This window comes from Poecilia formosa, unplaced genomic scaffold (assembly GCF_000485575.1).
Source record: "Poecilia formosa unplaced genomic scaffold, Poecilia_formosa-5.1.2 Scaffold202, whole genome shotgun sequence".
NCBI classification, from domain to species: Eukaryota; Metazoa; Chordata; class Actinopteri; order Cyprinodontiformes; family Poeciliidae; genus Poecilia; species Poecilia formosa.
In genome coordinates, this window is record NW_006800141.1 from 811,205 (window position 1) to 823,819 (window position 12,615).

At 36.6% G+C, this 12,615-nt stretch overlaps 2 protein-coding genes across 2 annotated transcripts; both read right to left on the reverse strand.

The window, feature by feature from the left end:
- Positions 1 to 146: 146 nt before the first annotated feature.
- Positions 147 to 3,728, reverse strand: cacybp (calcyclin binding protein). Its single transcript, XM_007567005.2, has 6 exons — positions 3,606 to 3,728; positions 2,377 to 2,587; positions 2,158 to 2,254; positions 1,967 to 2,066; positions 1,558 to 1,652; positions 147 to 995 (listed from the first exon to the last, which is right to left on the reverse strand). Exons 1-6 carry the CDS (start codon positions 3,621 to 3,623, stop codon positions 833 to 835), a joined length of 684 nt encoding a protein of 227 aa, XP_007567067.1. The 5' UTR covers positions 3,624 to 3,728; the 3' UTR covers positions 147 to 832.
- Positions 3,729 to 4,353: 625 nt separating this feature from the next.
- Positions 4,354 to 6,244, reverse strand: mrps14 (mitochondrial ribosomal protein S14). Its single transcript, XM_007567013.1, has 3 exons — positions 6,138 to 6,244; positions 5,541 to 5,705; positions 4,354 to 4,893 (listed from the first exon to the last, which is right to left on the reverse strand). Exons 1-3 carry the CDS (start codon positions 6,204 to 6,206, stop codon positions 4,711 to 4,713), a joined length of 417 nt encoding a protein of 138 aa, XP_007567075.1. The 5' UTR covers positions 6,207 to 6,244; the 3' UTR covers positions 4,354 to 4,710.
- Between the last annotated feature and the right edge of the window lie 6,371 nt (positions 6,245 to 12,615).

A 12,615-nucleotide genomic window follows, 5' to 3' on the forward strand; every position in this document is an offset into this window, starting at 1 on the left:
TATTCATAAATGTAAGGGTTTGGAAATAAAGCAAATACAGTATAAATGCCAAAGAAACGACGCACCCCTTTATGTAGCATAATAGGGAAATGTAAGCAAAAAAAAAAAAAAAACCCCAAAAAAAACAAAAACAGATGAACACGGAAGAGGGTTCAAGTGTTATATTTGTTGAATGTTATGACAGAAAAACAAACAAACAAACAAACAAAAAAAAAACAGTACAGCAAAGTCCAAAGAGCGAAACTAAAATGTACAATTGTATATTTTGGAAAAGTGAGCACAATTAAAAACAGTCTAACTCTACACATAATAGAAACTATCCAAAAAGAACAAAATATAAATGATGGAATGAGGAAAGACACATTGTTTTTATTTCAGTTGCAGAAGAGATGAACATAACATTCTAACGAGCAGAATTATGTTTTTAGGGCTATGACTTCCTCCATGGATGGCTTTATTTATAGGAAAACTGAGGTGTGACTTTGGCACGTTACAAGCCTGTCATCCTCTGAAGAAATGGACACAGACTACACTACCCACAATTTACTGTGGGTGTTGGAAAATCTTAAACAAGCAATAATGACCCATCACTGAATGAAGGGCGCCATCTGCTGGACGTAGCGTTTCTTTACAATACACTGATATTTATTTATTAGAGCTCATGACTGGCCTAAAAAAAATCATACAGAAAATCAGTTTCAGTTTATTGAAGGACTGTATGATACTCTAAAATGACATGAGCTCTACTTTTTAATTTTTAGGTCATGCACTCTTGAACTTTAAAGCTCTAATTTGGTCACACTGCAAAAAAAAAAAAAAGAAAGAGGAATATTTAGAAGTCCATCATATCGTCCCCTCTTTTCTTCTTGTCTTGCGACTCTGTCCAGGCTTTGTTGATAGTTCTCTTCATCTCATCGTCTCCATCGTCATAAATCTTCTTCAACATGCTCATGAGGCCATCGCTGGGGTCTGCGTTCTCATCCACAGAGGGTTTGCTGTTGAGAAAGAGCAGGAAAATATTGTAATTTCTATTGTATGACATATGCGTGGTTCTCTCAGCTGCTCACATCATTGTTGAAGATGAGTGTAGGTAATGGCAGAGAAGAGACACAGATATATTTGGTAATTTATCTAAATGTGTACAAAGTAAAACTTTGATGTGAAATTCTACAATTGTAGAATTGCCAAAGAGAAGTCTTCATTTACCATATTTCTCCACATTTCGTCAAACACAAACGCCAATACTGGGGTTTTATGCGATAGACCAACACGAAAATCAAGCATAACAGTGGAGCAGAAGTAATAAGGGCATCTAAAAATCTGAAAAGGTATCCCATTGTATTCAGCATAAGTCAATGGACATCTTCAAGTCTCTCAGGTTGCGTCTCTCCCAACTTTGCAAATGGCTTGAATAGTTAAAAAAAATTGTTGTTTTAACTATATTCATAATGCATTGCAGTATCTCACAAGCTACTATAATTCATTACAACCTAGTTTTCTGCCTAAACAACAAAAAAAATCCTTAGCTTAAAGTCTACCGATACATTTTGAACTTACTCCTTCTCTTTTGACTGTTTCTCCACTGCTGTAAGGCACTCCCACTTCTTTGTTGTCTGCTTTTTTAGCATGATCAACAACATGTCTGTTTTTACCTGAAAGAAACAAAATGAAGCTTCACGTTATGCAAAAATCTCCAAATATAAAAATATGGTGTAAAAACAAAAGTTGTTTTAAGTAGCCCTGTTCAATTGAAATGCTATACAACAATACAGGAGTTTTCAGCACAAACTAGCTGTTTAATTTGTAGTATGCTGGATAATTGAAGGTACACCAGAGATAAATCGGCATGCCGATTTATCTCTGGTGTACCAGAGATAAGGATAAATTGCTCAAAAAAAAAAACCAAACAAAAAAAAATACCTGGATGGGAAAATATGCATATCTTTGTATTTCTAGTTTTACTGACCTTTTTGTAGCTGTCCTTTTCATCGATTGGCTGCAACAGGTTAAGAACAGTCATCTGATGATTTTTGCCATTTAGGTCTTTAATTAGCACCGAAAATGACCTGCAAGAGAAACAATAAGAAATTGTAACGATATAATTTGTCACATGAGGAATAAACAGAGCCGGTAATATTTGTTGATTTTTCGCGTTACCTTTCTGTGAAGTCCACTTCTACATTTTCTGCTGAAATTTTGTGCACATCTTTCAAATCCAGGTAAATTTTCACAAACTTCTCCGACTGATCCCATGCTGCAGGGAAGTTGAGTGAAGCGTCACAGTTATAGAAAAACTAAGCAATTCTTTCAAAAAAAATCTTCTCAAGTTCTTGAATGCAGTTTAAGTGATAATAAATCTATTTTAAACAGACATACCGTAGCTGGTGATCTTCACGGTGTATGCTGCTTTGGACACTGCAGATGGGTCTGCCTCTCTCTTAGCCTGCTGCAGCTGCTGCTGTCGTTTGGTTGCAAGTTCTTTCTCCACCTTCTTCTGTTCCTCCTGCAAGACGTCCTGTACCCTTTTCCTCTCTGATTTCTCCAAGAGGGAGCTCAACTCCTGCAGGTCAGCTTCTAGCTGAGTGATCTGTGTTGGACAAAAACAAAGGGAGTTTTATATTCCATACAGAGCAGAGCCATTTTACAATTAAGTCTGGATTGTTGAGAGAACATAAATAACAGAGGGTTATATTATTTAATAATCTAGTATAGGTAATAACTTTTAAGCCATTCATCAAAGGACAAGGATAAAAAAAAGATATTAAAAGTCAGCTAGAAATCAATTCTAATCTAATAGAGCCCACCTACAAACTCAGTTGTAAGCATACTTTCACCAACTTCAAGTGTTATTTTGTATACAGTAAAATAACTTGCCTAAAATGCCAATATCTTAAAATTTTAGGTGTTAAAGAATATCTATCCTGATTGGCCAAAAAGCTTTTGGACTTTCAAACACTTCCAGTGGCTTAAATGAAAAACATTGCCATACAATTTGAAATTTATTTAAAATGCCGACAGATGTATATTGAACCCAGAATAATTAATTTAGCAAGCAGATGACACCAGGTAAATAAACAACCAAATCTTATAAATAAATATAGACTAGAGGAATCTGCTCCCTTCTTTTCTTGTAGTAGTAAGAAGTGACTAAATACACGATCCTTGTCACTGAACCCATTACAAGCAGTATTTTTAGGAATATTTATTAAATCATGTGACTTCATTTCGTTGCTATGGCAGTTAGAAGCTGTAGGCCACGAGACTGCGCATTGGCGTCTCCTGCTAGCTAAGTTGCTAGAATGTTCTGGCAAACTCCATTCAAAGCTAAAAGCTAAGTTAGCATCACAGATAAAAACGCACACTGCCACAACGCACACCGAATACTAAAATCATACGTAGGAAATACATCAGGATGAATCATAAGGCAGAGATAACTCGAGTTTTAAGAAAGAAACAGTAAATATCAGAGTTTTGCGTTGTCTGTGTACTTGTCAAAGTTAACTAATATAATATGAAATGCTGTCACGGAAGTAAAATAAATTCAGTTATGTATATTTGAACCATTATATTTCTGTCAGAATGCTAAAGCCTAAACTGAGGCTTACCTGCTCTTTTATATCCATTATGATCTTGTACTTCTGAGATGTAACCAAATGTTAGCCGGTTTGCTGAAGCTCTGCTACTACAGTGGTTCCTTTGCCAGCCCGGCCCAGGAAATGACGTCCTCTACTTCTGCTGTTCGCTCATGAGGGTCAAATGTTTGACACCGCCACCCATTGGCCTGAATGACTATTGATACCCTTATCATAACTAGTACCAATTATAATAAATAATTTTTGAATAAAGTATAAAATGTTTTTGAATGCCTTAAAAAGCGCATCATAGCTAGATGTAAAATTACTTCTAATATTAATAATGATTATTATTAAGTGATGTAAAAAAATGCAACTTAAGTGCAATTTTGATGTGGACATATACTGTATAACCTGCTTGGTTACACTTTTTTTTTCGGAAGTTCCATACTTTTCTAAAGTGATATTTCCAGATTTCTAAGTACTTTGTGTTAATAGTAAAATATAAAATAAAAAAGTTCAATATGATTTATATTTTGACAGAGGTCTGAGATTAAGCAAAAATGCAAAACAGAGAAAGAAATGATGGAAGAAAAGACAGCTAAAGAAGGAAAAAACAAGGAAAGAAAGATAGGAAGAATGAACACAAGGAAGCAATAAAATACATGTAAACAAAAGAAAACGGGGAAGAACAGAAGAGATGAAAGAAAAAAAGAAAGATATTCAGCCACATGGCACCTTATATTTATCGAAACCTTATTTAAAATGAATTGAAGCCATATTTAATCATTGCTTAGCTTTTAATGCATTTCTGACATTAAAAGGAGACGCATCTTACAATAGTAGGACAGTGCCTTGTTTTTCATAAGACTGATATGCTTTGTGTATATCTTAATAAAACAGCCTATGAGCAACATAATTTCCAGCAAGATTTTATCATCTCTTTAATGTGTACAATGAAACAAACTTTTTTTTTTCTTTTTTTGATTTTAGTTTACTTAACAGGGGAAAACAAATGCAAATTATTGTACAGAAAACAGCACATATCCACAAGTTTGAAACGCTGATGTCCTCCCTCCTGTCAAACAGCCGGGTTTTTAATGACACAATCTGTGTAACAAGTCCAACATGGGCACAGTCACCACCTTGCCCTCAAGATTCCAGACATCTGGTTGTGGTCAGCTAGATGCCGAAAGACAATACGACTTAGTCTCCATCTTCTCTTCACTCCCCGAGGTCGGGAGGTCAACACACACCTGTTGCGTATCCTCACAGGGCAGCTGTCTCTGGGTAGTGCTGCGATCTCCTTGTCTGCTATTTCCTGCAAACAAATTAAAATCAAGTTTCCAAAATCAGTTCTTAATAACTGGAAACCCTCATAATATTTACTTTTCCCCCTTTTGGAAGACATAAATCCACACAAATAATACAGCTAACTAATTTTCTACAAATAACTAAGGTATGGCAAATTTATTTGTGTAGTGCATTTCAGCTCCAGGTGACTTAAATGATAAAATCATGAAACAAGAACTGGAAATTACATGATCTCAAATGCTATCATCATCAAATGCTGGAATAAACACTTTAAACAAAGTTTCAGCTATTAATCAAGGGCAACTCTAAATAACTGGGTCTCTAGCCTTAATTTAAAGGAAATCAGTGTTTTAGCATTTTTTTTTTTTAATTTTCAGGAAGCTTGTTCCTGGAATCTGTGAAAGTGGTGCATAAAAACTGAATGCTGCTTCTCCATCAACATTCAGTTGATGTTGATCTGACTCGGGGAATGCACAGTAGATTTAAACTAAAAGACCTGAATGGTCTGGAAGGTTGATACAAAGACAACACAGACTTTAGAACTGGTGCGAAGTGCTATTTTTAGAGAAACAGTAAGCAGTAGCGTTCTGGGTCAGCTGCAGATGTCTGATCAATTCCAATAAGGAACATATTGGTACAAATACTGAACTCTACCTGGAGTTCTTTAGGCAAGATGGTGTTCTTCCGCAGTGCATTGATACGTGTCCTCTCATCAGCCAGCTCAAAGGCCATTTGTCTTCTCTTGACATCCCTCAGCATCCTCCAGTCAACGTAGTAACTTCTCAGCTGGTCCACTGCTCCCCAGCAGCTCCGCAGCGCCTGTCCATCATTAACATGCAGTTACTCCCAGCCGTGCAAGTAACAGCTCAGGTTTTTCCCAAATTATATCAGACGAACACACTCCACAAGAAAGGTAAGCCACAAAACGTCAGAGCTAAAGAGCCATGGAAAGTTGAGAAGAATGGTAAATTTATATCAAGCTTTTCCAGTCACACTAGCCACTCCAAGCCACATTCACACTTCTTTTTTACTCCACCGCAACACAGAAAGGTGAGTTTCAGTGCAGTAAGCAACATCGAAACAGTTTCTATGAAAACTAGCGTTACCATCCAAGCTAGCGTTACAAAACCAGTCATAAAATTAACATTTTCACTGTTACACTGTTACGTTTTCAGTTTTCCTGACTTGGAACCGAGGGCTTCCTTCATAATACGCATGGCACAACATGTGTGTTGAAATTAGGTAAGTTACCTGTTTCGGTGCGTAAACGGTGGAATAAAGGGCGTTTAGACCCATACATGCTATTCTGTTAGCCGCCATGATGGATCCAGGGTGAACTACCAAAGCAGATAGAAGATATTGCCCCCTCTGGCTAGGAGGGTAACATAATCATTTAATTCTTCTGTTTCAAAATTTAAACCCCGAAATTAGTGTTTCGGACTTTAACGTTATTTATACATGGAGTACTCACTGCAATGCGGAAGTTACTGCTGTTTTAGGCTTTATCTCTTGTCAATAGAGATGCACAGTTTTCTTTGCTGTGTTTTTAGATTGAATCATGATGATTAAATTGGATTTATATAAATTCCGATATATCAACACTACTGTGAAGCCTGTGAGTAACCCCGAACCTAATCCGTTGAAAATAATTAAATTCATCTGAAAAGAATTACAAATTATTGTGGTACTACTTAGAAACCACTAGGTGGCAATGTAGTTCCATAATATACAGTACGGCATCAAGGAGATTCCCACCAGCCATGAGGAGCAGAGTCCTTACATCCATCCATCCATCCATTTTCTGAACACCCTTGTCCCTCAGTGGGGTCGGGAGGGGTGCTGGTGCCTATCTCCAGCTAACGTTCCGGGCGAGAGGCGGGGTACACCCTGGACAGGTCGCCAGTCTGTCGCAGAGAGTCCTTACATTTTATACTGAATCAAGAACATTACATCTGATTAAAATTGTATTTTGAGTACTTTCAAGTGCAGATCCACCCAGATCATGCAGAATAAGCGAACACGCTTTTGTAAGGTAACATTCGGACATTTTTTATTTATTTATTTTTTATCAAGTTCAGAAGGATATTGTCTTTTTATATTTTATAGAGAGAAGAAGAAACAAAATGATAGATTCAGTTAAGCATACCTCGTTATTTTGGACCCTGGAGGGAGCTCGTTCTTGGATAAATACTAACACATGGCAAAGCGGATGCAGCCCTTATAGATCTCTCTCTCTCCCTCTCTATAGATTACCGTTTTTACAAAAAAAAAAAAAATGGTTTTAATAGCCAGTATATTTCAAACAGCTGTATTTGTAACATGGTTTTCTTAATAGTAGCAGTGGGTAATGCACAGAAGTAGTGATTGTTAAAATCAGCGAAAGTCTTTTGTTGTAACAGCTTTTTTTATGTTAATATTATGGTAACAGAACCCAAGTCATTCTATGTTTGGCTTAAAGGTCAAAATGTTTTTGTTAAGTTTATTGAAATTTGGAAAAACAGATTTGTCATTTTACAGTGGTAGTATGTCATAATTAAGCTGCTGCTTGGCTCTCAGAATGTTTTGGCCTTTAACTGAAACGCCTCTAAAGGCTTTTTCCAAGATCACCAAGAAGGTTAAAATAATCCCCGAGACATCTAAAACAGAAAAGGATGTGAGTGCTGACCTTCCAGGATTTCCAGTTCTGAACATTATGATAAATGTCAGACCCTTAAAACTTCTGGCAGCAGATATCAACCTCAGAGTTTATAGGTTAAAAATGATTCACTGCTGCCTTTTTCAGTCACTTCTTTTACAGCTTAATAGAAGCAAGAGGTTTTTATTATTTTTTTAGATGACACAAAATTAAAGCCCTACTTAGGTTGTGTGGAGTTTTAGAATACTAGCACTCTGGCTTTACTACTACTTGATTAACCATGTTGGCTAATTGCGTTAATTTGGTTTGTACGGCAGAGGAATTGGTGGAGTTTATGTTGCGTTTTCTGGGAAACAGATGTGCATTTACAGGCTTTACAAGAGATCTCAGGAGTTGAGAGACTGAACAACAAAGCCACGCAACGTTAAACTAGTGTACTTCAGAGGATAATGGACATTATTCAGAGAGACAACAGACAGGTGGCATCATCCATAAAACAGACAGGAGTCAAGTGAGCATGGTCAACCAATGACAATGCGACTGATGCTGAAACAACCGGGAATGCTGGATACATGTGAGAATGCAAAAAAAAACAAAACAAAAAAAACATTGAAAGAGTAAAGTAAATGCAAACGCAAAATGAACAAACTTCTTATACTTGCGTAGAAATTTTAAAACAAATCAATTATTAGTGTGAAAGTAAAACAGTTTATGTAATATTATGTATTCCACCCTCCAAAAGTTTTGTAAAAAGGATTAGTAGGAAGCACACCAAATGCTTAGAACTGAACGTTGTTTATTTTAAAGATGAAGACTTGCACTCTCATTTGCCAGAGTAAACCACCAAGTTCTCGGATGTCAGTCAACAATATTCTCTGTGACAGTGGTTTATTCATTCTTTCATCCCATCCCAAACATGCTGATTAAAGCAAATAAGGATCCCTTGGCTGATCAAACATCGGTCTGATTTACTCCATACCACACTGAGATGAAAATGTGATAGGAACAGATGTCTGTGTATTTTCTTTGTGGCTGCTATAAAAGCGTTTGAAGATGAGGGAAGCGGTTTAATTTGCTGCTGGCATCTCATAGCTTTCTTATCTTAATGCCTCACTGATGAAATGTAAGATAGATGGGGCAAACACACACGACTAAGCTATTAAATTCATGGTTACAAACGACTGTGTCTTCCCGCTTGGCATTTTAATGTCTGCTACTCAGCTTGTAAACAATAAACAAAATGTTCCTTGTGGGTGGGCATTCACACATTTGACCTTGACAAGTTTACACATGAACCTGTCACCATAAATCTTATATAGTCCTTACTGGCAGTGAAATATGTGAAAAATGAAGTGGATAAATCATATCTTAGATGCTTTCAGAATTATATGCCTCTTTTTTTTAAGTTCAAATATTTGACAAAAGTCACAATCAGCAATAAAAATAAAAATGTTTCTTCAATTTGCACAACATAAGAAAATATCTATTATTGTAATGGGGTGGAACTGAAATTTCTCGTCCCAGTTAATTCTGGCATTGTTTGTTAAGCATTGCTGGTATGAACAACCATATAAATCTTATCTTTGTTTACTAAATGAGGTAAAATTGTGTAAACCTGAACTTTAAATGCAGAGCGTAATAATAATTAAAAAAAAAAACAATAACGCACCACAATGACGCCAATTGGACTTTTAGACCTTTCCTGAGATAGATAAGATCAGCTTCACATGTAGGTGTCGCCCGATCACCGATTTCCCAAAATAGAGGAAATTGGTGCCAATAAATTGGCTGGCCGGTAAATCGGTGCACCCCTAATTAGCATGCATGTATCCAATGTGGAGAGGAGAGCTCTCGTAAGGTCAAGTTTATTTGTATTACACATTTTAGCAACAAGGCAGTTCAAAGTGCTTTACATCATAAAAACATCATACAGTCGCCAACTATGAAGCAATGAAGCAATCAATAAACATTATGGCATTTGTCTAATGCAGTCATCAAAATCATCAAGCAATTGCTCCTCAATGTTCCAACTAACCTAGCTCTAAACAAGTGGAGCCTAGCCCTTAATTTAAAGAATTTCAGTATTTCATCTGTTTTTGCACTTTTCTGGAAGATTGTTCCAGATTATGGAGCACAGAAACTCGATGCTGATCTTTCATGTTGTTTCCGTTTCTGGGGATGCAGAGTAGACGAGGACCAGAAGACCTGAGTGGTCTGGAAGGTTGATACAATAACAACATATCTTTAATGTGCTTTGGTGCTAAGCCATATAGGGACTTATAAACTAACAGAGGTATTTTCAAGTCAATTTATTCTCTGAGCTACTGAGCCAAAATTGGAAGAAACCTCCAGCAGAGCTTGGCTCAGGTGAGTGGCTCAGTGTGGTGGATATACAGCATAAGACCTCTATTTTGTATAACATCCTTACTAGAGTCCACATTCCTACAGTCAATATAAAATTCTAGAATTTTACATATCTTGCCAAATTTGTGCTTTTCTGAAGTGTGCCCAATTTTTCATAAACATTTAAATTTTTGCTGAATTTTTTATCAATATGATAGAATCAGTAGTGTTCTTTTCTCTCTTATGGTTAGATACTAATTCTTTAACTGCATATGAGCTACATTTTTCATATTTTATGAACCTAAAACTGACACAGGGTGTACTTTCTTTTTTCCATGACTATTGGTACCTTCAAGTAGAGCTGCTCTGTCATCTTTGTCTTAGTATGTATTTAAAACTATGGGATTTATAAACACAATGAAAGACTAAAATGAGTGGGAGTTGTTGGAAGACCAGTTTAGTGGGTCATTATAATTTTATATGCGTCTGCAATATTAAGTACAATGAATTTGTTACTCTTTGCACTTTGGTGTATCAGAGGATTGTGGTCCAAGAAGTCAAAGAGTTATGGTTGGTGTGATCCCATCACACTATGTCTCCTAGTTATGAGCTTTATCACCCTCATATGTATGTCATAACCTGCTTGCATGCCATAAAGTGGAAAAGTCTGCCTCTAAACCCTGGGGGAATGCTTGGCATTCCTGAGTTATGGGAGAAAGGGCCCTTCATGTCAGCTAGGTCAAGGCCTCCTGCTAAATGAGCTGTGTCTGACCTGTAATTGCAAAGAGTGGAAGGATTTAACACACTGATGTGCCAGTGAATCCGTCTCACCACCTGGACAGCAAATTCTGTGCACTTTTAGTTTTAGTGAGCTATTCCCAAAAATGTGTTTGTTTTCAATCTGGAGACATGACCTAATGCCATATCATAGCAAACACAGGAGCTTACCTCTGTTTTATTTGATTCGTGTGTTTGCATACAAGGTGCTAGCGGATTTAAAATACAGCCTTCGGTGCTGATTAAACTGTTTCTCTTGTGTTTTCTAAAGCATGCATGCAAACTGTTAAAATATACTAAGTCCACAGCAAAACACTTCTACGGTCAAAAATTCAACCTGAGAGGCTGATCTTGTCAATGATTTATTAAAAGGACCTTTAAATGCTGGAACATCTGTTCAGTTTATGTTGGTTAGAAACAAAACAAAACAAAAAAAAAAAACGTTGCCAGATATATCCGGTTCAGCATAATGGGTTGGTTGAAGGCTTGAATGCTGTGGCTTCGTTTATGACATTTACGACATCTCAACGAGAGAGAGAGAGTTATTTATTTTACTCAGTCAGAGTCATACAGGAAATGTCTCACTAAAACATTTTTTTCCTTCTTACACCAGACACTACTGCATTTGATTATTTTGTCGCTGAACTGGGGAAGTTTTAAAATGAACTTATTAATTTTTAAAGACTGAACCTTCAAGAATGGGCTTTTTCTTGACCATCAAATGATTCAATTAGCTTCTTGTTTATTTAAAAATAGCCACCAGGTGTGTAAGTCAAATTTATTTTCTCATTTTGTGTTGGTAGCTACAATATTGTGATACAGTGGTAATTTTGTGCTTTTCATGTGGTTTTGGGACATGAACTACTGCATATTTGTAAGTTGTGAGTGTTTATTTTTGAGTTTCAGATCATGGCACGGTTTGCTAAATATATAAATATGTATGTAAAATATGTTTTATCATACAACACCCCTTGTTTAGCATTCTCATTTCTTATTTACTTTTTAGCTACTTCATTTGACTGTTCAAGATTTTAATTAATTAGTTTGAGCTGCACAATTGTGTCAATTGACACATAGTGAGATATCGATTGCACTGAAATTACTTTGTCTAGGTTTTAGCAGCCTGAACTTTGGGATTCACTTTGATTTTGCTTGGGGAATGTGATGCAATAAGTTGTTGTTTGTAACCAGGAAAACCCACATTCAAAATTTGATCGACACTAATGTGTAACACATAGGACTGTAAATACATCGTGCTCTCAGGATGAGACCACAAAATAAAACATTGAGCTTTGAAACTAAGACTCCTTATTTTTTATTGTCACAAAAAAACATTCCAAAAATCCCAAACTGTGTTTTGAGCACTTATAAAAAAACGTCCTTATCCTTGCAGGGTTGTGAGGAAGGCCGGCGCCTAGCTCCAAGGGAACATAGAGACAAACAGGACAAACAACCACGCACGCATAAGGAGAATCCAATCATGTTTTTGGCCTGAGAACCCAGGACTGTTGCCTTTCTGCACTTTTTGCAGCAAGGCAACAGTGCTACCAACTGCACCCCAGTGCAGTCTGTTTTGGTTAGATGGTTGATGTTAAACATCTGCATCTATTAATCTGCACGAGTTACCTGGAATGAGAAACAAACGCAATTTTGGATTACTCCATTGCAAATGAGGTCTTGCAACAAAAAACGTCCTGAGTTCTACTCCAGGCTTTCCTGTTTGGAATTTGAAAGTTCTCCAGCTGCATGCATGAATTCTTTACAAGTGCTCTAGCATCCTCCGTCTGTCCAAAAACACACATATTGGGATAACTGGCCACTCTAATTTTCCATTAGGATTAAGCACACATAGGAAGTGGATGGAATCCGGTTTAAAGTTGTTCTTTAACCATAATTATTTGGGCTTTAGTAACGGTATAAACTTTTGAAGTTTTAATTATTTGACTGACGCATTAGGTTTTAGATGGGAGTCAT

Coding starts and splice junctions, on each gene's coding strand:
- cacybp (XM_007567005.2), bottom strand. Junction 1,653..1,966: donor AAAAGGACAGCTACAAAAAG/GTCAGTAAAACT, acceptor TGTTTCTTTCAG/GTAAAAACAGACATGTTGTT. Junction 996..1,557: donor AAACAGTCAAAAGAGAAGGA/GTAAGTTCAAAA, acceptor CTTTCTCAACAG/CAAACCCTCTGTGGATGAGA.
- mrps14 (XM_007567013.1), bottom strand. CDS start 6,206: ATGGCGGCTAACAGAATAGCATGTATGGGTCTAAACGCCCTTTATTCC. Junction 5,706..6,137: donor CCGTTTACGCACCGAAACAG/GTAACTTACCTA, acceptor AATGATGGACAG/GCGCTGCGGAGCTGCTGGGG. Junction 4,894..5,540: donor TCTTGCCTAAAGAACTCCAG/GTAGAGTTCAGT, acceptor ATTTGTTTGCAG/GAAATAGCAGACAAGGAGAT.